Source organism: Myxine glutinosa, chromosome 9 (assembly GCF_964187855.1).
Source record: "Myxine glutinosa chromosome 9, kmMyxGlut1.1, whole genome shotgun sequence".
Taxonomy (NCBI): Eukaryota; Metazoa; Chordata; class Myxini; order Myxiniformes; family Myxinidae; genus Myxine; species Myxine glutinosa.
In genome coordinates, this window is record NC_136269.1 from 65,783,311 (window position 1) to 65,807,971 (window position 24,661).

Below are 24,661 nucleotides of genomic sequence, written 5' to 3' on the forward strand. Positions count from 1 at the left end.
AAAACTCCCATCTGGTGTCATGCCAGAATTGGGTGCTGCATCATGGAGCACACAGTTTTTCGCGCAGGGCACATAAAGATGTCTTGCCCGTTTTTACTCGTTTGTGGTCGTCATAGATCCTATGGTATCTCTCATAAAGTGTCACAAAATTCCAACCGATCTGAATGGATCCACACATTTTACTCATTTGGACACTGACGAACCAATAACTACTGCGGCCTTCCCCTGAGGCTCATTGGTTATTGAGCCTCCAGTGGAATCAGACCAAAGCTCTCAAACCAGAGCTGACCGGGAATATTAAAAATAACGTTTAAAAAAAAAGAAAAAAAAAAGGATACCATTACTATCCAAAGAGTTTTCGGTGGGGTGCTGCACAATGGAGTATGTTGTGCCTTGGGGGTGATATTAAGTCAGTTATTTGATCTGCAACCACGTGGATCTAAAAAAATCAAATTCCATGGTATCCTTTTAACAGTAGTAGACCTTTTGGTAGGCACCACGAGCAGTATATCAAATGGCATCCAAACGTAAATATCATGAGATTGATTACATTTTGGTTTGTATAAAAGCTTGATGAGTCATGGACAAGCTGGCAGGGTGTGCTGATACATACATATATATATATATATATATGTACTAGATTAAAGGTGCTTGCTCGTTAACCCACTGCGTATTTGTCTGCCTCAGTCCACAGAAAAACGAGCACCTGCAGGAGACAATGCTTTCATCACAGAGGTGATCACCAAGCTCGTCGAAGCTCTCCGCCTTCGACGAGGAAACGGGACCATAATGGCAACACAAGAGGTCAAAGTTCAACTGCCAAATCCAGTGGAACAAGGTGAATTTATTGGCGAATAATATTCGCACAGTACGAATAATAATATCCGCGCACTTTGGGGGAGCATTGTAGAACAATTTTATTTGAACGCATGCCTCCGCCAGGCTGAGCAGTTTACGTTTTGTATCCCACCGATAGGCCGCATTGACATCCGGACTTGTGCCAAAAGCTAGTCGGTGTGTTCTTGTCACATAACCAACTCGTCCACATAGTTTGGGGCGCATAGTGTGCATCAATATGGATGCACAACACACATTTTGGTAAAAAAAAAATTGTTTTCCAAAACAAAGATTCCCATCGCACATCCCTCCATCCTTCCAACCTCTAACCATAACGATTCTATATCTTACTATAATTCACCAAATGTCCGTCTGTCCGTTCGAAGGTACCGCAAAAACGGCTGAACTGATCGCAACGATATTTTGGGTGGGTAATCCTAGGACCCCGTGGAGTAAAATAGGTTATATATTTTTTCCAATTTGTCCAATTTTTCCAAACACGATGGAATAATATTTACCGATATGAACAGTGATGTGGCTTTTATTGAAATTCTACAAATAGTTTAGATTTTGATGAGAATTATGAACCTGCAGCGAATCCGGAAGTGGACAGATGATGGCAATGCGCGGGTTTGATAATATCCCAATACAACCGTCATTCAATCGTAATGTTAGATGATAGCCTGGTTTTGGCTTAGCGGTTAGGGTGCCGGCTTGGGATCCTAGGATCCTGGGTTTGAATCCCGGTCAATCGCTGAATTAACGCCAGGGGGGTTGACTCAGCCTGTCATCCTTCCAAGGTCGGCAAATTGAGTACCAGTTCACTGGTAATTCCTTGTGTGTCGCAAGAGGCGACTAACAGGGTTGGCGGCAGTAAGGGTATCCGGCCATAAAACATTGCTTCAAAAAGCGGACTACGGTGCCCAAAAAAGGCCAACCCCTGCTCTGTGGGGAAAAATGGCATCTAAAGGTGGTATCCAATCGTAATGTTAAATCGTTAAACGTTAATCGTGTTAATCGTTTTGTTAAAGTATCAATTGATGATTGGAATTGAGTGAATACAATTACAATTTTGAATTCGTAATTGTATTCACCCAACCGTACGGAACTTCACATCAGGATTTAAATATTTGTTAATGTCACGAATGTTGTTAAAAGTTTATTTTTTATATTAATGTTATTTCATTTGTGATTAGAGTTATGCTGTTTGGAATGAAAAAAGAGATATCGAGTTCAAGTGAATGACGGAATGCCGTGACGGTTTTACGTTTTAAACGTGACATTCGCGGATCGCCATATGCAGATTCGCCATTGACTGGGTATGCAACACACGTACCTGTTTGTTTGCAAACGGGTACGTTTTTCATGGAAGTCCTTCACGAACTTGCTGTCCATGTCTGACGTGTGATTGAAGGTGCTACAGGAATGTGGAATTTATTGGTTTCATGCTTTAGCATTCACCGTTTCTGCATTGTCTGCTTCTGGCCTCCCACGCGTGCGTAGCACGGGTACCTCACTAGTAACTGTAAAGACCATTTTATTATTGTAAACTGCTTACAGATCACTAAAACCGATGGAGAATGTGTGGCAACATTTTGTGATTCCTGTACGAAGGGGTCACAGCAGTGCAAATAATTTTGGGTATTCCCAAGATAGCAGTGAAAAGTACGTCATGTGTGGGGCATGGAATTGTCAAATGAAGTTTCTTTTGAATGGAAATGTCAAACCAGCTCCGAGTTCATTGATATGTTTCTTATGAAGAAGTGTGCTTGAATGGTGCAAAAGCTTTTAAAATTGGATGTAAACCGGTGCAGGACAACCAAGTATTACATGAGGTACAGAACAACCTGGAATATCCCTTATAAAAATGATGTTTTGAATTTTAATTCCAGTGACATGTCTGGATAGATTCCTCATCCTTCCTTCTTGTATCTGTATCATAACTTTAGGGTATTGATTAAAGCACTACAGGTTACCAAAGTTTGTAACTGATAATATATTTTGCTGAACATATATATATGCAAATATATATATATATATATATTTAATAACATCTCATATTCTTCCTTAGATTTTCTTCTTCCAAGCCTCATCGGTTTGATTTTGCTGGCAGCTTTGGCAAGCCTCTCCATGTGCCTTTGTTGGCTGCGCCAACGACCAAAGGCAAAGAAACGCACCACGTTCTCCAGCGAGGAGGCAACGGCCAATAACCAGAAGGAGCAGCCATACCAGATCATCAACGACTTGAACAAGGCCACTGCAAAGGAAACGGGAGAAAGCTGTGTCGGTGGAGGCCCAGAAAGTTTGGCTGTACAGGACGAACAAGAGATGGTGAAGATGGAGAAGACCGGACCGCAGTCGGTGCGATTGGGAAAGTCCAAATACGTTTTGGTGGAGCGGGATGAACGAGAGAGCGTGTTGATGAAGCAACCCAATCGGACTAAGAGGGACAACCTGAATGTGGAATGCAGACAGAACCTGAAGGCTAACCAGGAAATGGTATGATGCCATGTCAGTTCATGCAGTTTCTCTGAAGGGAAAGACTTATAAATGCGAAATAAAAATTATTATTAAAAGAAAGGTCTTCAGCCTTGGCGATAGATTTATTTTAAATCTCAAACTGGGATGCAGAGAGGATGTGATTGAATGTTGGGTGCATCCAAAGTCTGGGAACATCGGTGTCAGGCATCGATTATGGAGCACGTATCAACAGCACGTGCATGGTTCGACCACCGAACCCACCCATGAGGGTTGCTGGGGCACTTGGGTCATTGTTCCTCAGACATCACCCCATTGTCACCTTGGGTGGGTCACGGGTACAATGGCGGTTAGACTCGATGAACTCCAGATTATGCTTGATGCTGGGAAGTTAAGCAAGCTCACACAAGTCTGAATCGTTCGCTTGTCTATCTTTCGAAATTCTTTCTAGTCGTGCTTCTTGCAGAAACTGCTTCTCAGGATCCAGCGAAGAAATCATGGATGCAGTCGGTCTTCCCACCCATTTCCATTGTGTAAATTGTTATGCAAGTTTTGTATGCTGTACATTTGTACATTATGATGTTGTACATCTCTAATTTAAGGTTTAAACTTTTTTGACTTCATTCCTTTTTGTATTATTTATGCTTTTGATATTTTCATGGGTCAGCAGGGCAATTTCTTTTTGACAAAAACCAAGTAAACGATGTAATACCTGTGGGTACTCTTTGGGAGCATTTCCTGCACATAGAATTTCATATATTGGAATATCTGCAGATTTGAAGTGGATGAAATGTTTGCCTTTCAAATGCTTTCTTCTTCTTCTTCTTCTTTTAATGGAAACACATGAATTTCATTTGTTAAAGACAAAGTTGTTAGCAACTGCCAATATGTTGCCCCATTTTATTTTTTTGATGCTGAAGTTAGTCTAAGTTTTGAAACAGGTTGACTATTGAATCAAACACGCCAGGTGAACACATTTATGTTATTTTGGGGGGATTTGATACAAGTAGTAATTGCCACATTTTCAGGATTTCACAAATGCAGGTTGTCATGCTACTTGCAAGCTTCCAGGTGTAGGTGGCTTGATTTATTATTTTGTTTTTTTTTGCAGACTTTTGTGGCAAGTGATTAAATTATTCAATTTGTTTGTACCATCAAATGTGCCTTTTTCCCTCAATGGGAATGCAAACGTGTATTAATAATGAAAACCACTTGTTAAATAACTCGTGCTGTCCTTCAAAATAGCACATTTTATATAATCCTTGTGGTACAAAAATGCATTTTTTGTCTTAGCCTTAATTTTGTCAAGGAGTCAACATTTCGACGAAACTAGGTGGAGCGGCCGAAGGAAAGAGGACCTTGTAAATTCCAAGGGGCTCTGAAAGAGATGTTTACAATCATGAAAGGTAAAGATAAAATAAATGGAAGATTCTCAGGAGAATGGAAAGGCCCAAGGACAATCCTTGAGTAAAGAGTCTTTACCTGTCTTTAAAGAGTAAAGAGTCTTGATCTTTTCTACCCCCGCTAATTTCACCCCAGATTCACTTTTTTCAATTCACCCCATTCAATCCCTGGTGTTGGGCTAGCGGCTAGGGTGCCGGCTTAGGATCCTAGGATCCTGGGTTCGAATCTCGGTCGATCGCCGAATTAATGCCAGGGGGGTTGACTCAGCCTGTCATCCTTCCGAGGTCGGCTAATTGAGTACCAGTTCACTGGTAATTCCCTGTTTGTCGTTGAAGGCGGCAAAAAGGGTTGGCGTCAGGAAGGGCATCCGGCCGTAAAACATTGCTTCAAAAAGGGGACCAAAAAAACAACTACCACGGTCCCCGAAAAGGCCAACCCCCGCTCTGCGGGGAAAAATGGTCTCTAAACGGTGGTTTTTTATTCACTTTTTTGAAATACCAACTTCTTTCCTGGAAGTCCTTGCAGTGTCCTTGTGTTTTATACTTCCCACCCCTTTACCCCCCCTTCCCACGCCTCCTCCCTCCAAGCCCTCTCCCTCCCACAGATCTCCCGATGTACCTGCTCTCAAATGTTGTGTTTGTGCTTCCCCTTCTCTCCCCATCTTGTCTACCGCTCCCCTTGTTGTATACTTTGTGTGTCTGTTTTGATTTTTTGGGTGATTGTTAGCTCTTTCACGAGCCTCGATCCTGTATACAAAAAAAAAAGAAAAAAAGAGTCGGGGTGGTAGGAAAGCGAGAGTCTTTCGCTCAGAGTAATTAATGCCTCCCTAGGTAAGGTAGTGGCAGCAGAAACAATGGATTGGTTTAAACTGCAATTAGATAGGCACCTAAAAGGATTGGGGATAGAGGGGTACATAGACATTTGGAGTACAACATGCGTCGTGAGAGGGTCTCGTCAGGAACCAAACGTGCCTGGCCTACTGTAATGCTCCACTCCTCCACCCCATCGTGATTACGTCCATAAAAAGACTGAATCAATGCTGTACTGATGAAACACCGGCACGATAGGCCAGGTGAGCGCCACCTGTGCACAAGTTGCTTGTAATGTTAATTGGATTTTTATTTTAGCTGACAATTTAGTAATGTGAGTATCACATGAGTATCATTTATGAACATTTTATTTTGTGCAACATTTGTAAAAGAAGCAAATTCCAAGCAGGTTGAACAAGTCACATGTACCGTACATGGATGAGGAATAGTGATGCTGCCTGCATAGAACAGCTCACAATACATGAATATAGAGATAGGATGCTTTATTTTTTACTTTTATTTGTTACTTTTAACTGACAAAATCTGAAAATACCAAAACCCCTGATCATTAAAAAAAAAAAGTCACTCATAGTTTTGCCAAAAAACAAATAGAAAATTCTCCGTCAGTTAAAAAGTTAGAAAACAAATAAATGCAGGTTTCAGAGAAAACTTCATTCTATTGTGCACCTGTTTATAAATTAAAAGTGAAAAAAAATACTTCATCTTCCATCCTTACTTAAAAACAATGCGGATTGTTAGGCATCTAATGCAGCTTCAGTGAATATCCCAGTAATTTCTGTTTAGGCCATGATATCTCCTCACCAATGGCTGCAAAATGTGGTCACGTGCATTTTGGCCAAACAGGTACAAGCAATGGTGGCCTCCACATAAAATTACTGCGATGTTCACTGAATCTTCACGTGCTGCTTAAATATTGATTGTTTAAAAAAAATATATTGATGGAAATTTAACAACGGTCATAAAGAGTCACAGTCAGGTTCTTCAAATCCGTGGTTTATGGATCTTTAAGAACCGATCGAAGTGAGATCAATAACTTCACCATTGCTTGCATTCGGCTTCCCCAGAATCCCACTTTGTTGAAGTCGAATTCTATTTCTTAAACGTATCCGCAGAGGCCTTGAACAGATATCCAAATCATCACCTTCCAACGATGATGAATGCACTTCAGTGATCTTTTTGGACTTGGCATAGTTACCAACGGTGCCTTTACCACAAGCACCCGTCACTGATGGGCATTGGACTCCAACACAATTGTGAACCGCACGTCCATTTACCAGTGCGAGCTCCTGCGGTCCAGTCATGGCTTGGGAATTTATTGTAGGGACATCTCCAGTTGTACAGTCCTTTTTGCACATGAAGACATCAGCATCCTGGGGCCCAGGATGTCTGTGTTCCACACTAACACAATCTGTACCAACATCTTCTGAGGAATGAGATGGCAAGTGACAATTTCCAACGTGTGGCAGATCTTCTTGCTTATTTTCATCATGCGGCCTCTTGTCGTTAACTACAACTGCCGGGTATTGATGGTCAACTGAACCTCCATGAAAATGCTTGACATAATTGTTACGTTGCCGCTTTCGGGATAACTTGTTCACAACAGAACTTTTCAAAATGCAACTCTTCGCGTTGCTTCGGTCTTCTCGAGGAGCAGGAACATCTTGAATGCAAGGGTGCTCTCTTTCACGTGCACAGTCAGTCTGCGAGTCACGACGGTTCCCTTTGACTGCAGCAGATTGTTGTTCTGATGTTGAGATTTCAGGAAATGATTTCTCTTCACCAGATGGCCCGACGTCAACGTTCCTGGTTTCGGGGAACTTTGCACATGGAGTCGAGACCTTGCAAGTATGCACATCTTGCACTCCAGTGTCTGCAGGTTGCACAATCTTGCTTTTAGCATTTCTGAAGTCAAATCTCTTCACCCTGTAAAACATATCAATCCTCCTTTAAAGCCCCTGGATAAGGCTGATGAAGAATGTTTAAGAAATACAATCAAGATTGTGCAAAGCATTTTTCAACCTCCAAAATAAAGTAAACGTGCACTTCATTTTATGATCAAAGATGTTGATAACAATTTAAAGCAATTACTGCAAGAACTAGAACCGCACTCAGTAGAGAGCAAACCTCCGCCAGGTTGGCCATATCACTCAATGGTAAAGAATCACGAAAGAAAATTCTACTAGCTGGATCCGGATCTTCATCAAAATCGAATCGATTTGTCCTTGTCGCACACTCAACCTCTCCACCAAGTTTCGTCCAAATCCATCCATAACCTTTTGAGATACCCTGCTATGTATCGTTTTTGGCCCCATCTCCCAACAGTGAAAAATCACTTTAAAAATTATAGCAGCTGGATCCGAATCCGGGTCTTCACGAAAATCTAATCATTTCGTCCTTGTCACATACGCTACATCTCTGCCCAATTTCGTCCGAATCCGTCCGAATCCGTCCACAACCTTTTGAGATATTTTGCTCACAAATGGACAGACAGACAGGGGTGAAAACATAACCTCCATCCACCTTTGGTGGCGGAGGTAACAAGAACAATAGTAGAAATCTCGTGCATAATAGAACAATTCATTTAAGAAGTTGTAGAAAAGTAATAATCAATTACCTTGTGGTATGAATTCCTTAATGTAATAATAATAATAAAAATATTTTTAAAAATTCAAGTATCCAAATAAATGAAGGATATGAATGAATATCAGCAGTTTCTACCCTTAAGATCTCAAGGTCTTGAGTTTGAGCCCCTCTCGTGACAACACCAGGTGGGTTGACTCAGCCTGTCATCCTTCCGAGGTCGGCAAAATGAGTATCACCAGCTTACTGGTAGGTAACGGGGCACCGCATCAGCGACACAGCTTCGCTTACAGAAAACAATGATGCAACCAGCAGCCGCAGGCTGCATCCAAAACAACAAGCAGTTTCCACAACATTAGCAACATCAAAAATTGCACCAATCAATGTAGGGCTTTGCAATGTGTAATTAAATAAATGGCTTACATGGGAAGCAACCAGCAGAATAGAACAAGCTGTAAACTTCATTTACAACTATCAACCTTCCTCAGAAGTTTATAACTGGGTTGGGATTCTAGCCCAAGCTTGGCTGCTTAGAGGTTACAAGGGGCGGCAATTTGACATCTCGCCCCGAGCGTCATTTTCCCTTGAAACGCCACTGCTCCAGTGAACTTCAAATCTGTTTTTAAAATTCCCTCAAGATGATGGACCCAGATTGCATGTATATCATATTCCCGTCAGGAAGTGACTCATTCTTACCCGGCAACGCCGGGTACTTTTGCGAGTGTATGTATATGTATATCATGTATGTATATATATATGGTGCTTTAAACAGGTACCCATTTTTATTTGTCAAATACATCAAGCGTATTTAACTTTCAGTTGAAACTTATATGAAGCAGTAAGAGTGACGTTTGAAGTTTGGTTTTGTACATTACTTGTCCACCTTCTCTTGAAATTAACATTCTGCTTTCTTTTTTTTCTTCATGAAGAGGCGGTTTGTGAATACCTCGATTCAATGTTCACCAACAAATGGATTGACTGTGTTGGATCCATTGCTTGGCCCTCAAGATCCTCAGACTAACTCCGTGATTTTTGTGGGGTTTCATCATAGACAAAGTTTAAGCTATGCACACACAGTGCTTGGATGAGCAAGATGCTGATGAGCAAGATGAGCAAGATGAGCTCCTCCATGTCAGGATGAGCTAAGAGATTGCATCACGAATGCAGTTCAGGGCATAACCCATCCATGCCATTAGTGCAAAAGATATGGACAATTTAGTTTGTATCCAGACATGTATTCAAATGGAAAAGGTGACCATGTTGAGTACCAAACAAAACTTCAAACATTACTCGAAACGCTCCATGGCCAATGGAAGAGTTGTGTATGCTTGATGTGTATGTATGTGTATATATATATATATATATACACATATATATACACATATATATATACACATATATATACACACATATATATACACACATATATATACACATATATATATATATATATATATATATATATATATATATATATTGTTGCGGATATGAGATTGGCCTCCATCCATATCCGCTTGTAAATATACACAAAGAATTAAGTTAAGCACCCCCCCCGTTTTTTTACAACCTCGCACATTACAAGTTTGTTGTCGTCAAAACAGTGTAATATACCCATGATATTGCTATATTTTCTGGAGAAGTGATATTATGGTCACATAAAAACATAACAATCATGCCGTTTTCAATATTTTATTCTGAATAATTTAAGGTGAAATTTTTTGGGAATTTTAGGCATATTTTCACCTCAATTTAAGTATGGAGCTATAGGTCCATCACGGACAGTGTGGATGACGTTTATGTTTTCTAACGTACAGTCATTGTTCTGAGAAGACCTCTAGCGATCTTTGCGTCAATAACGTGTGTAGGACCCACGTGATCGGATCACTGACTCAACCCTACGTCTCATAGACCCTGTAAGCCGTCGTATGCGTTGCTGTGGCAGGTTGTTCCATTCCCGATGTAATGCACGTTCCAATTCATCCAGATTGGCTATTGGAGGGACCATCTTCGCAATTTGTCGTCCCAACATGTCCCAAACGTGCTCGAGGGGGTTCAGGTCAGGACTGTACGCAGGCCAGGGGATGGTTGTCACAGCACCTTGCTCCAGCAAGGCTCGGACGCGTCTCGCACGGTGAGGCCTGGCGTTGTCATCCATGAAGATGGGTCTGCTGGCGAGGGTGTGGTCATCGAAGTGCGGGATTACGGTGGTATTCAGGATTTCCGGACAACGCCAGGCCTCACCGTGCGAGACGCGTCCGAGCCTTGCTGGAGCAAGGTGCTGTGACAACCATCCCCTGGCCTGCGTACAGTCCTGACCTGAACCCCCTCGAGCACGTTTGGGACATGTTGGGACGACAAATTGCGAAGATGGTCCCTCCAATAGCCAATCTGGATGAATTGGAACGTGCATTACATCGGGAATGGAACAACCTGCCACAGCAACGCATACGACGGCTTACAGGGTCTATGAGACGTAGGGTTGAGTCAGTGATCCGATCACGTGGGTCCTACACACGTTATTGACGCAAAGATCGCTAGAGGTCTTCTCAGAACAATGACTGTACGTTAGAAAACATAAACGTCATCCACACTGTCCGTGATGGACCTATAGCTCCATACTTAAATTGAGGTGACAATATGCCTAAAATTCCAAAAAATTTCACCTTAAATTATTCAGAATAAAATATTGAAAACGGCATGATTGTTATGTTTTTATGTGACCATAATATCACTTCTCCAGAAAATATAGCAATATCATGGGTATATTACACTGTTTTGACGACAACAAACTTGTAATGTGCGAGGTTGTAAAAAAACGGGGGGGGGGGGTGCTTAACTTAATTCTTTGTGTATATTCCCCTATTTCCCCAATACTTCCCAACTATCCCCAATCCCCCATTCCCTAGTCCCATTTTCTGTAAACAACACTCTGTAGACCCGACCTCCCCCTTTTTCCCCCATTAAATGTCGCATCCAGGTCCACCGCATCTCACGTAGACAACTATAGGACATCTTGCTAGTTATTCTTAGTCTATGTCAGTTAAGGACTCGTTTCCATTAATTCTGACTCTTCGTTGCACCAGAATGTGATTGTATGGCACCGTTAGAAAGTTTAGGACCTCCCAATACCTCCCCACAACCTCATCTCCGCATCCTCCCATCATCTCATGGAACTACAACAACAACAACAACTACAACCACAGCGGGGGGCGGCGTGGCGGCGGGTGCGGGGAGTGGGCGTCCTCACTCCGGCTTGGTTAGCCGCCATTGCCCATGTGCTCCGACGGGGTTACCACGAAGGGGCTGACTGTCAGCTCCTCGTCAAGGGCGGAGCCCGGTAACCCCCCCCGCACCCAATAAGAAGCGGCGGGCCGATTCCATCTGGGGCGGAGCTAACGAGCCGAGGGCGTGTCACTCCCCGCTGGATATACGCAGCCACTTACCGGAGGTGACGTGAGATGCGCCCCCAGCTTGAGGAGAAACAGACGCCACCTCCAGCGCGACGATACCTCCCCGCATATCTGGACCGGACCGTGTGGATCCTGTCCCTGAGCCAAGGTGCACCTTGAGCCATCGATTCTGCCCTTCCTTGCCATCAATCCCTGTGTGAGTCAGTCTTGTCCCGTTTATCTGTGGTCTGTCGGGGCTAAGATAAGACCGTATTTAAGTGCCCACCTTTCTATGCTGTACCTCTTGTCAGTGTAATCTAAACGTTCTGCAAACCAATATTATAACCTCCTCCGGAGGTCTTGAGAACTGTACCCCTGGTGTCGTGTCATTTAACCCAGCCGTTGTGTCCTTTCCTTAATTGATTTAGCATAGCGCGATTTGGCCAACGTTCGAGTGGAATCGGGTAAACTGTGCAGACGCGGTCATACCAAACCGCCCGGTAAACTAACATCCAAAACCGCGTCTGTAACAATACATATATACATATATATATACATATATACATATATATATACATATATACATATATATATATATACATATATACATACATATATACATATATACATATATATATACATATATATTGTTGCGGAAATGGCCCTTAGTGGTTTATTAAATATAGAATTAGTTCAGGTCCCCTCTTAGATGTATGTTTACCATAGATCGTCTGTACTGGGATGGTAGTTTTGTGTCGGAAGGTGTAGCAGGCTGTTTTGTGTGGTGCATTGGTGGTGTACAAGAGACGGTTCCCTTTTAATTACATCTTGACAATCAAACAAGGTGCAAGTTCCATTAAGACCGGCCTCGGTTGCAATGCCATGATCGAGGCAATGGATTGACGTGAGAAAGCGCGATTGAGCGGGCAAAAACGACAAGCGCCGTCAAAAACCGGAAGCGGCGCTTCGAGGGGTCGCTGAGCAAGTGCGAGGGAAGAGGTGGAAAAAGATGCATGCGCGGATGGCGTGTGGACAGGCCTTCGCGGCGGACGAGAACCACCAAGGCGAGTGAGAATAACGGGGTTCTCTCTCTCTCTCGGAAGAAGGGAGTTCGACAATCGTGCTGATCGCGTGGCCGCCGTTTCGCGACGCTTGATGCGTGGCCGATAAGAGGGCGGGCCGCCATTTGGCAGACTGCAGGCCCAAGCGGGGCCTTCGAATCCGGCGACATCGGCTTGTTACGAGCTGCATTCGCCCTTTTCACATCTTCACCTCTCGTCCATCAACACCACCAAGTACCCCCTGTCTTGTATGAATGTTGTCCAGGCCTAAGGTTTATCTCGTTAGGGTCACCCCGCGAAACCCTTAATTGTAGCTCCCTAGATAAGAGCGGGTTATTACTCATAGTTGAATTATAATGTTATCGTGAACGCCTTGCTTGTTTTGTGTACCCTAATGTTCCCCCATTAAATCTGGTTGATTCGTATGGAAGTTGCCGCACTGCATTCATCTGTGTCGCATTGAAGAGCAATCCGCTCGATTTGTAATTAAAACCAAACTGGCTACAGGTTGCGGCAGACTTCGCTCGGTCTCTGACAAACCCAACCTGTAGCGACGGGTGTCTCCCCAACTGGCAAGGCTGACAGGTGTAATTTGGTATCGCGATAGAGGCGCGTAACCCGAGATCTGTGTCGAACCAGCCGGCGTTGCACCCGTGGGACGGCCGTGCCGGGAGGCGCGACCCGTCACCTACAACACTGGTGTCAGGAGTCAGGATTTGGACCTGGGTGCATTTCGCACCCCGACATCGATTGTGAGAGGCGCGTAAAAAAAAAAGAAAAAAACACGTCGCTCGCAAATTCCAAATTTGGTTTCATTTTTATTTGAGTGGATTGGGTGTCAAACTTCGTAATTTATAAAGGAAGATGGAGTCGCAAAATGGCTGCGCGGCTCAGCAGCGTGATACGAGTGGGAGAGAATCGGTATTAAGAGTGCAACGAGCCGCACATCACGAAGAAAACGCTCCCACCCACCGATCCAAACCACGTGGTCACAGCATGCGTCATGGCAAAATAAGCAGGACGACAATGCGTACATTAACGAGCTCATGCACGATTGGACGATGCCTGGGAGCAGGTGGAGTGTAAGGACGATTATATTGGGGAGTTACACACGAAATTGCATGAGGCACTACAGCAGGCAAGTGAGGTTCAGGAAAATGAGGAGCAAAGGGAGTCACAACAATTGGTCGATGCACAGGAACGAATTCACTGGACGGAAATGGCCTTGGCCGGCGCATTGCGAGACAACACAGATTCCAGATGGGAACGAGCACGGATTCTCGAATTGGAATTGGAACAACTGAAGGGAGAATTGTCTGAGAAATCAAGCCAGTTTCGGGAATCAGAGTACAGAGGAAATGAACTGGCACGTCAAATGGGAAAGTAGCAAGGAATACGGGAAGAGGATGGACAAAAGGAGAGAGGAAGCATGCGAAAGAGTAGAGGAGATAAGTGAGGAAAAAGAGAGGATGGAGAGTGAAATGTTAAGGAACCACACTGTGCAGATTGAACAGATGGAAGCCAAAGCCAGGTTAAAGAATGACATGGATGAAAGGGTAATGAAAGAACAACGAATGAAGCAGGAGAAGGAAATCAATCAATTGAGAGAAACGACGAGATTGGAGAATGAAGAACAAAAGAGACGATGGGATACGAAACAAAAAGAATATGAATTTGAAATTGATCAACTAAAAAGGAACTACACTGTGCAGATCGAACAGGCAGAAGCCAAAGCAAGGTCAAAGAATGACATGGATGAAAGGGTAATGAAAGAACAACGAATGAAGCAGGAGAAGGAAATCAATCAATTGAGAGAAACGACGAGATTGGAGAATGAAGAACAAAAGAGACGATGGGATACGAAACAAAAAGAATATGAATTTGAAATTGATCAACTAAAAAGGAACTACACTGTGCAGATCGAACAGGCAGAAGCCAAAGCAAGGTCAAAGAATGAGATGGATGAACGTGTAATGAAAGAACAACGAATGAAGCAGGAAAAGGAAATCAATCAATTGAGAGAAACGACGAGATTGGAGAATGAAGCACAAGAGGGACGGTGGCATAAGAAACAAGAGGAATATGAATCGGAAATTGACCAATTAAAGGAGAAAGCAAGGGTGGAGTCCGCAGAGATGGAAAGACTCCGGAAAGGTAACGAACAACTAAAAAGGCTCAGAGAGGAAGAACGACTCAACTGGGAAAGAAAATGGAGCCAGGAAGTAGGGCAGCACAATAATGTGGGATTTGTGACGTCATCACAGGGAGGAATGTTAGTGGTGCAGGACTTGATTGGCATCACTCGTCGAATGAAACAACAATTGGAGCAAACCCTGGTGATGGAGACATGGAGGGAGTATACGGGGTTGTTGACTCATGAAACACATTTTGAGCAGGTCCAGCAAGTGAAGCTGACAGGCCCAGAGGAGTTTGGCGAACCAATGATGAGCGACCGGACCGATGTGACTTTGGAACGAAGCAGGTACGTGGGCATCTGCATACATGGTGCGGACGATGAGCTTAAGTTCGCAATTGGATTTGATGTTAATCAAGAGACTCTGTCCGATGGGGTGCACGTATGCGTGACACCTGAATGTGTGGATGGAATGCCTGTGGATGAATGCTGTGAGCCCATAGTCCAGTTTACAGCACCGGGGTGTGCTGTCAAGGCCGAAACGTGTGTGAGTGCGGAGCATGGAATGAGTGGTGACGTAGGAAATAGGTTCGAGGTGCAAGGGGAAATAGAAATTCCACCAGGAGCAGGCTTTAGAAAGGGGATTGTAATTTCTCCCTCAGCTTCACAGGAACTTCGAGGTAGAGCGCAGATGCGTAGCAGGCGGCGTTGGCATGCGTCACATACTCCCTGGACCCATTTTCGAACAAGAGGGGCCCAGCAACGACACCGCCAGGTGTCCCTTGGTCATCGGACCTCTCTGAGGACACGAGGGGTTCGGCTAGCTAAATGGGATTTACCTGTCTTCAGGGAATTAAAGAGAAGAGGGGGAGGCCGCTCCCCCAAGTGGGGTCTACCTGACTTCCGCGAACCCTGGAGAAAAGGAGGGGGTGGACCACGACCCCAATTGAGACGTGACCCTTATGAGCCGTGGCGGAAAGGCGGCGGGGCCATGTAAGGGGTAATGAGGGATTCCTTCCCTCACTCCCTTTCCAATGAGCCACAGAAGCAGGCCAGATTGGAAAGAAAAAAAAAAAAAAAGGGAATTCTTGACTGAAAATAATATCGAGAGAGATTGCAAATTGAGAGACTGACAGAAGAGACAAGAGTGGCACAAGTGGATGTGCGTGACTATTGAAAAAAAAGAAGAAAAAAAAAAGTGAGAGAAATAGTGGGGACATGACAGACAGGGCGTTAAACACCCCTGCAAAAAGTGGAAGGTGTTGGATGGTGTTGTGGACTGGGTGTGTGGCACTGTGGAATGAATGACGAAGGTGTTTGGGATGAATGGCGTGATTGTGTGAATGAGGAGAGTGAGTGCGAACAATGTACCCTGTTGGTAGGAGTCTCCTAACCAAGTGAGTGTAGGTTAGGGGGACTTAGTGGATTTGACGTGGATTCTGGCTGCTGTTCCATTGTGCAGGCGGACTGCTAGGGGTAGGTGCAGCCAAGGTATGGTGGTACTGGCTGGGAGTGTGACATGGTATTGGAAGTTGGTGAGTCGGGAGGGGACACCAGACAGTAGGGTTTCGAGTGCTAAGAGAGCACAGTGTGGGGGCTAGAGAGCCACCCCTTATTTAGGAGCGCCAGATGCACGCTCAGGTGAACCCCGAGGTCGCTGGGTGTCCCCCACCACCTATTGGAAGCAGGCAAAGAGGCCTAGTTGTAGTCACACTCCCCAGCCAATGAGTTATGCCTGGCACCACCAAGTGAAGAAAAAGAGACAAATAAGGGCCTTGCCCAGGTTTAAAAGAATGGAACAGTGTGCCAGGTTGGGAAAAATGGGTCATTAGGATCATTGTGGCAATGGCAGGGTTTGTGCCATTGGTTAGAGCTTCAAGTAAAAGGTTAGGTTCGATGAACTCTCCTCCGCACCATTCATGTGTGACACCTGGTACGAGTCGTGTTGATGGGAAAGTTGTGAACAAGGGCCAGGTTCGGTCGCCCTCTCCAAGTGCCAGAGAAGCCACCAGTGTGTCATGAACACACAGATAACAATTGATTAAGAAGCACACCATCCTGTCAGCTAAAAAGTGAAAGGACTTTTTAAGAAGACCATACTAAAACAAGTCGTACCAAGATAAGTCAGGCAAGGAAGGTTAAGGGTACTCTTCATTTTGCCTGGGCTGAGGTCATCACCCCCACTTGCACCCTCAAGAATGCCTCCAGACTGCATTTGCTTACCATCGGTAGAACTGTGCCACCTGCTGTCCAAGGCAGGGCTTGTTGCCTGCTGCTGCTCGGTTGTGTGCCATGTGGGCCGAAGCATTTTTGTGGGCCATGGAGGCCAAAGTGCTTTTGCGGGCTGTTGCAGCCGAAGATTCATGCCGTCTTGTGGGCTCAGTGGGCCGAAGGACTCTTTGTGAGATTAGGCCACTGGGCCGACTGAACTCACCTGGTGAGAGGCCAATAAGGCCACGGAGTAAGGAAACCCCTCTGGGGTGAAGACACAACACTGCCGGGAGGAGGCGTGAAGGAGCGAACACGTCAAGAAGCTTTGAAACTCTGAATGTCTTGCTCCGATGTGAATATTGGTGTTGAAAGTAACATTGAATGCCCTCCTGCGCAAATGCATAATTAGAATGTTAAGTATTGTGCATAGAGTGTGGATGTGTTTGTTAGATTAGTGATCCGACACACTAGGATAGGGACATGCCAATCTTACTGATACTTTGCTTCTTGGAGTTAAGTGCTTGCAATGTTGTGGGTTAGAGTAAATGGGAGATTTGTGCTGTACGTTAGACAGGGCCATTCCCGCGGGCTGCCCCTAGTGGAGGCTCGGGAGAGCCTCGGGAGAAAGGTGGGGGTAGTGTTGCGGAAATGGCCCTTAGTGGTTTATTAAATATAGAATTAGTTCAGGTCCCCTCTTAGATGTATGTTTACCATAGATCGTCTGTACTGGGATGGTAGTTTTGTGTCGGAAGGTGTAGCAGGCTGTTTTGTGTGGTGCATTGGTGGTGTACAAGAGACGGTTCCCTTTTAATTACATCTTGACAATCAAACAAGGTGCAAGTTCCATTAAGACCGGCCTCGGTTGCAATGCCATGATCGAGGCAATGGATTGACGTGAGAAAGCGCGATTGAGCGGGCAAAAACGACAAGCGCCGTCAAAAACCGGAAGCGGCGCTTCGAGGGGTCGCTGAGCAAGTGCGAGGGAAGAGGTGGAAAAAGATGCATGCGCGGATGGCGTGTGGACAGGCCTTCGCGGCGGACGAGAACCACCAAGGCGAGTGAGAATAACGGGGTTCTCTCTCTCTCTCGGAAGAAGGGAGTTCGACAATCGTGCTGATCGCGTGGCCGCCGTTTCGCGACGCTTGATGCGTGGCCGATAAGAGGGCGGGCCGCCATTTGGCAGACTGCAGGCCCAAGCGGGGCCTTCGAATCCGGCGACATCGGCTTGTTACGAGCTGCATTCGCCCTTTTCACATCTTCACCTCTCGTCCATCAACACCACCAAGTACCCCCTGTCTTGTATGAATGTTGTCCAGGCCTAAGGTTTATCTCGTTAGGGTCACCCCGCGAAACCCTTAATTGTAGCTCCCTAGATAAGAGCGGGTTATTACTCATAGTTGAATTATAATGTTATCGTGAACGCCTTGCTTGTTTTGTGTACCCTAATGTTCCCCCATTAAATCTGGTTGATTCGTATGGAAGTTGCCGCACTGCATTCATCTGTGTCGCATTGAAGAGCAATCCGCTCGATTTGTAATTAAAACCAAACTGGCTACAGGTTGCGGCAGACTTCGCTCGGTCTCTGACAAACCCAACCTGTAGCGACGGGTGTCTCCCCAACTGGCAAGGCACAGGTGTAATTTGGTATCGCGATAGAGGCGCGTAACCCGAGATCTGTGTCGAACCAGCCGGCGTTGCACCCGTGGGACGGCCGTGCCGGGAGGCGCGACCCGTCACCTACAACACTATATACATATATACATACATATATACATATATATATACATATATACATATATATATATATATATATATATACATATATATATACATATATACATATATATATACATATATACATATATATATATACATATATACATATATACATATATACATACATATATACATATATATATATATATATATATATATATATATATATATATATATATATATATATATATATAGTTGCGGTTCTGAGAAAGTGTACATATTTGATTGATAAAGGTTAAAGGTTCTGCCCCCATAGTTAGTCCACATGCAACACGTAGGTCACCTTAGAACATTCGTTATTTCTTAGTATATGTGAGATAAGGCCATTTCCAATAGTTATCATCTGCGTTGTGTAAAACAAATAAGAATAGGCTCGTTCCATTGTGCCTCCACCCTCCAAATTCCACCTCGTTGGGCAGAATCCATCCCGCGCCCCATTTGACAACTCGCAGTTTGTTACGCTTGGGATGTTCGCAGTTTGTTACGCTTGGGATGCTCGCAGTTTGTTACGCTTTGGCTACCAGCAGCGTTTGCTGCTCTTGGTTTGCTGGAACTAGCCCAGTAGCCCAGCCACGAGGTAAGGCCCAAAAAGGGGGTGGAGCGGCAGCAAGGTGGAGATCTGGATCGGCAGCAGGGGTACTGTAAGGGCCACCAGCCAATCAGGGCTGAGGCGACATCGCCTGACAGGGTGTGGCTAGAGGTTCCAGAGGGTTCTAAGGGCGTGGCAATAAAACCCTTTGCGCGAGCCCCCCACCTCAGTTATGAGAAAGGAGAGATCTAAAGGAACTGCGCTTTGCCAGAGGACTCGCAGAGAAGAGGACTCACGTGATAAGGTCTGATGCGGTTGAAGAGGGCTGATGCGTACGAAAGGACTGGAGAGTATAAGCGCTTTGTGAAAGCATTGCTGGAGCGGCGCCTTGCAGAGGACTTGTGAAAGCGGCGCATTGTTTGAACTACACTGGGAACGCGTATAAAGCGCCGATATATCTATTACGTACGCCAGTGTAACCGCCCAGCCGGTTCGTTTATTACGTACGCGGCTAAGCCGTGGAATAATCGCCCAGCTTACCGATCCCCCCCCGCCCCCCCCCCATATAATTGTCCTATCCGCGCCAACGACACGAGGAGATCTTTCCTGCCGTCTACCATCTTCACCGCCGTACGAGTCGGGGACCGGAGAGAGCTGTGGACGCCATCAGTGGACCCTCAACCCGACCATCTACAACCCCCGTGTGAGTCTGAGTCTGAGTGCGAACGGGCCCGTGTCCAGGGATAAGTTACGACTGTTATGAGGCTGCCCTGTGTATCTGCTTCTTCTTCTTCTTCTTCACTGTACATTGCTTATTCTTCTTCTTCTTCCTTGTACAAAGTGTGTAATAAATTACTTGTTCTTCCTGTTTCCTCTTAATTTGACGGTCTTAGTGATTTCTCCATTGGGTAAGCGTGGCACGATCCCAACCACTCCAATTGGGTTCGTCCCTGTTAACGGCCCGAATCGCGGCTCGCTATCGCTCGGCGTGTCCACTAAAACCGTGATTCGGGTGGGGTTATTTCCTTGCTTCCCGGGAGGCGCTGGTACTTAGGTAATAGGACTAATTCGACCTACCACCCTATTCAGCGCTGACCGGAAGGAACGTGATAGCCCCGGATCGCGTCGGCTAGTAAAAAGACAATCGCTGCAAGCATTACCTTGATCCTGTGGACCACTGTTTTAAGTGGCACCAATGCCATGCAGTCGGACCACCTAATTAGCCATCACTATGGCCACTAAGAAGGGGATTAATCCCCCCTTTGGTGAGGGGAAGGCCGACGTTTGGAGATCCGCAACAATATATATATATATATATATATATATATATATATATATATATATTGTTACGGTTCGCGGTTAAGGATGTTGTTTGCCGAGCGAAGGCACCGCGACCTAACAGTTTTCCCCGATTCACCCGATTCACCCAGACGTTGGCCGTATCGCGCCACAGGTATTCAATATGGAAACCTCTAAAGCGACTGAATGTAAAGAGGAAGAAGAAGAAGACGTGCGGAGGAATAACAGGTTTTATTAATTATTTACACAAGCCAAAGCAAAGAGAGCAGTTGGTTATATACAGAAAATGGAAGGAGCAGGCACACAGTGAAATCTTTAGCTTACCTATACAAGCTTAATTAATAAACCCCAGGACAACGTTAAAGACAGACGGACGATCACACTTACACGGGGAAATGCAGGCAGGAAGGAATGGCTTGGAGATGGGTGGCTTTTAGAGGCAAGGAAGGTTCAGCGGGTACTGGGCACGGTCGGGCCAGAAGGCACCGCCATCAAGAAGCCGAGCTTTGGTCCCAAACTGCGCGGGCGAAGTTCCTTTCTCCGTACTGCTGCCTCGTGCGCTCCTTGCGTTGCCCCGGTCCATTTTTCCTGCAGCGCGGCACGTCTCACGGCGGCTCGGTCACACCTGCTCGTCTCCAGCGCATCTCCTGGACCCAGAACTCATCCCTCCTCTCAGCTCATCTCTTGGACACATCTGCTTGTCTCTTTTGGGAGCGTCCCGCGGCGGGTTATATAGGCCCCGCCCTTCACCCTTTGCGAACCTCCCCCAAAACGTTCTCTCTCCGTCCTCTCAAGCCAAACCCCTCGTTCTGGGTTGGATGAGTGGGGCCGACTTACTCCTCCCCTCTATGACGAGGTGGAGACCCGCCTTTCTTCTTCGGCGTTACCTCGTGCGTAATGGAGTCAAATGCAGCAAAGTGGACGGCAGATGGAAATGCAGCAAAGTGCCTAAAGAGGCAATTGCAGCAAAGTGGCGAACCTGGCACTTGGAAGCTGCCATGGGGTGTCAGAGGGCCTACTCTTATTTAATTCGGTGCAATGAAGAGTCAAACTAGTGGGAAACACATCCTTAGCCTACACAGAGAATAAGGGACTAACTATTTAAAAGGATATATCGTGTCCTGTGTGTAGGTTTATGGAATTAACTAAGAGGACGAGCTGCGACCATTCTTTACATTACGAGGGTCAGTGACACACAACAAAACCATACTTTTCACATTCGTTACACTTTCTCAAAATTGTTACACTTCTCAAATCCGTTACACTTCTCAAATTCGTTACAATATATATATATATATATATATATATATATATATATATATATATATATATATATATATATATATATATATATATATATATATATATATATATATATATATATGTCCTGCCATCCCCACCGTACAAAACAACATCAAGCTCACCCTGTTCAATACCCGGTCCCTCAACAACAAAAGCCTCATCCTGAACGACTACATTCTGGATAATAAACTGGACTTTCTCTGTCTCACTGAAACCTGGCAACAACCTCTGGACTACTTCGCACTCAACCTCACCACACCCAATGGATATTCTTACATCAATTAACCACACTCGGAGGGCCGAAGTGGTGGAATTGCCGTAATTCACCGACAAGACATCAAGACCAGCCTCATCTCCATCTCATCTGCTCCATCATTTGAACACCTGGCTTTTAAACTCTCTGGTCACACACAGTCAGTCATGGCTGTCGTCTACCGCCCTCCTAAACCACACCCATCATTCCTGTCTGACTTCTACTTTCTGACCCAGCTATGTTCCCTCTCCCCCTCAATCCTCCTCCTCGGTGATTTCAATATCCACATGGACTCCACTGACTCCACAAGAACCACTGACTTCACTGATTTACTCACCTGCTTTAACCTCACTCAACATGTCAACTTTACTACCCATAACCGTGGTCACATTCTGGACCTTGTCTGCTCTACTGGATTAATTTTGCACCATCTCTCTGGCTCCGACCTCACCCTCTCTGACCACTTAGCCATCACTATGGCCATCAACACCCCCACCCCAGCACCAAGGCATTATCGCACTACCAACTTCCGTAAGCTAAACACTCTTTCACCTACCTCATTCTCATCCACCCTCTCTGAAAAAATGTCCACTTCTCCCTTCGTTGACCTCCACACCCCTTCTGACCTCACTGACTACTACAACCACACTCTCTCCTCCTGCCTTGACCAGCTTGCACCTATAAAAACCAAAACAGTTTCTTTCACCCATTCTGCTCCCTGGTTTACCCCTGAACTCCGCCTGATGAAAACTCATGCTCGCCAACTTGAAAGACTCGCAATAAAACAGGTCTCACAATTCACTCCCAAGCCTACAAGGACCACCTACAACACTACAAAGATGCCCTCTCCCGCGCCCGCTCCGCCTACTACTCTCAAATTATCCACTCTGGCTCCGGAGACACAAAAGCACTCTTCTCTACAATAAACAAACTCCTCAGCCCCCTGGACACCACCACCCAGTCATTCACAGTAGACAACTGCATCTCTTTCCTTTCATTCTTCCAAAGCAAAATTGACAACATCTACAACAGCTTAACCACCACCGCACCCGCTCCCACTGAAACCACCTGCCCACCCTTATCCTGCCAACCCCTGTCTCAATTCTCCCCAGTCTCCCCTACTGACCTCTCTGAACTCCTAATAGGAATGAAAACTGCCACCTGCACTCTTGACCCCATCCCCTCCAACTTTGTCAAGGCTCTCCTTGCTCGAGTCCTGCTCTCTCTCCACTTATCACTGCAACAATAAACTCCTCCCTGTCTACAGGCATCGTCCCACCATCCCTCAAAATTGCTGCTGTTACCCCCATTTTGAACAAACCTGGACTCAACCCTGACACCCTAAATAACTTCAGACCCATCTCCAACCTACCCTTTCTGTCAAAAGTTTTGGAACGCGCTGCAGCCAATCACCTCTCTGCCAATAACCTGTATGAAACATTCCAATCCGGATTCCGCTCCAACCACAGTACTGAAACTGCTCTCCTCAAAATCACCAACGACCTTCTCCTCTCCTCTGATGCTGGCAACCTCAACATTCTCATCCTCCTCGACCTCAGCGCCGCCTTTGACACCATCAATCACACCATCCTCCTCACCCGACTTGAAACCACCTTTAACATTACCGGCACTGCCCTCTCTTGGATCAAATCATACCTCTCTGACAGACGCCAGTTCATCTCCATCAACAACAACAACAACAACAACATGCATTTTAAGGCCATGTTCCCTGCTAGAGCGGGGGTTAGCCTTGCGGTCCCCATGACAATCTTCTCCATTTTGCCCTATTTTCTGCATCTCCCCTTGTTAACCCCCTTGCCCGCATTTCTTCTTCCACCATCTTTAGCCAAGTCTTTCTCGGTCTTCCCCGTCCTCTACTTCCTTCTACATTAACTTCCATCACTCTTCTCAACCAGTCACTTTCATCCTTCCTCAATATATGACCAAACCATCTCAACCTGTTCCTCTTCACAGCATCAATCACAGGCAATATTATTCAATGCACTTCAATGCACTTCAAATTATTCAATGCACTTCTGCCTACACACACATACATACGCATATATATATACAGTATATATATATATATATATATATATATATATATATATATATATATATATATATATTGTAACGGTTTTGAGAAGTGTAACGAATTTGAGAAGTGTAACGGTTTTTGAGAAGTGTAACAATTTTGGAGAAAGTGTAACGAATGTGAAAAGTATGGTTTTGTTGTGTGTAACACCCTCGTAATGTAAATAATGGTCGCAGCCGTCCTCCTAGTTAATTCCATGAAACTTACACACAGGCCACGATATATCTTTTTAAATAGTTTATTTCCTTATTCCATGTAGGCTAAATATGTGTTTCCCACTAGATTGACTCTGCATTGTATCAAACGAAATAAGCGTAGGCCCCTTTCAATTTCCCCAATCATCTCCGCTCTCCAAAGTTCCTTTCAAAAGCGGTGCGAGTGGTGTTCAATCCCGCAAGCCGCCATTGCCCATGTGCTCATCTCGGAGAAGAGGGGGGTAGGAGCCGCCAACTCACAGGCGTGGCACGTCGTCATCATCAAAGG

The 24,661-nt window shown here is 45.2% G+C and overlaps 2 protein-coding genes across 3 annotated transcripts in view; one reads left to right on the plus strand and one right to left on the minus strand.

Moving 5' to 3' along the window:
• The window catches only part of JAG1 (jagged canonical Notch ligand 1), a 50,044-nt gene extending 45,570 nt beyond the window's left edge, over positions 1-4,474 (plus strand). For both annotated transcript variants that reach the window (XM_068129072.2, XM_068129073.2), the window contains exons 25-26: positions 688-838; positions 2,909-4,474. In XM_068129072.2, the coding sequence (XP_067985173.2) occupies positions 688-838; positions 2,909-3,342 (585 nt within the window). In that variant the 3' untranslated portion in view covers positions 3,343-4,474. The remainder of the gene's footprint in view (positions 1-687; positions 839-2,908) is intronic.
• Positions 4,475-5,878: 1,404 nt separating this feature from the next.
• SLX4IP (SLX4 interacting protein) overlaps positions 5,879-24,661 on the minus strand; it is a 106,318-nt gene continuing 87,535 nt past the window's right edge. Inside the window, exon 8 of the mRNA XM_068099463.2 lies at positions 5,879-7,472. Within this exon, the coding sequence (XP_067955564.2) occupies positions 6,554-7,472 (919 nt within the window). The 3' untranslated portion in view covers positions 5,879-6,553. The remainder of the gene's footprint in view (positions 7,473-24,661) is intronic.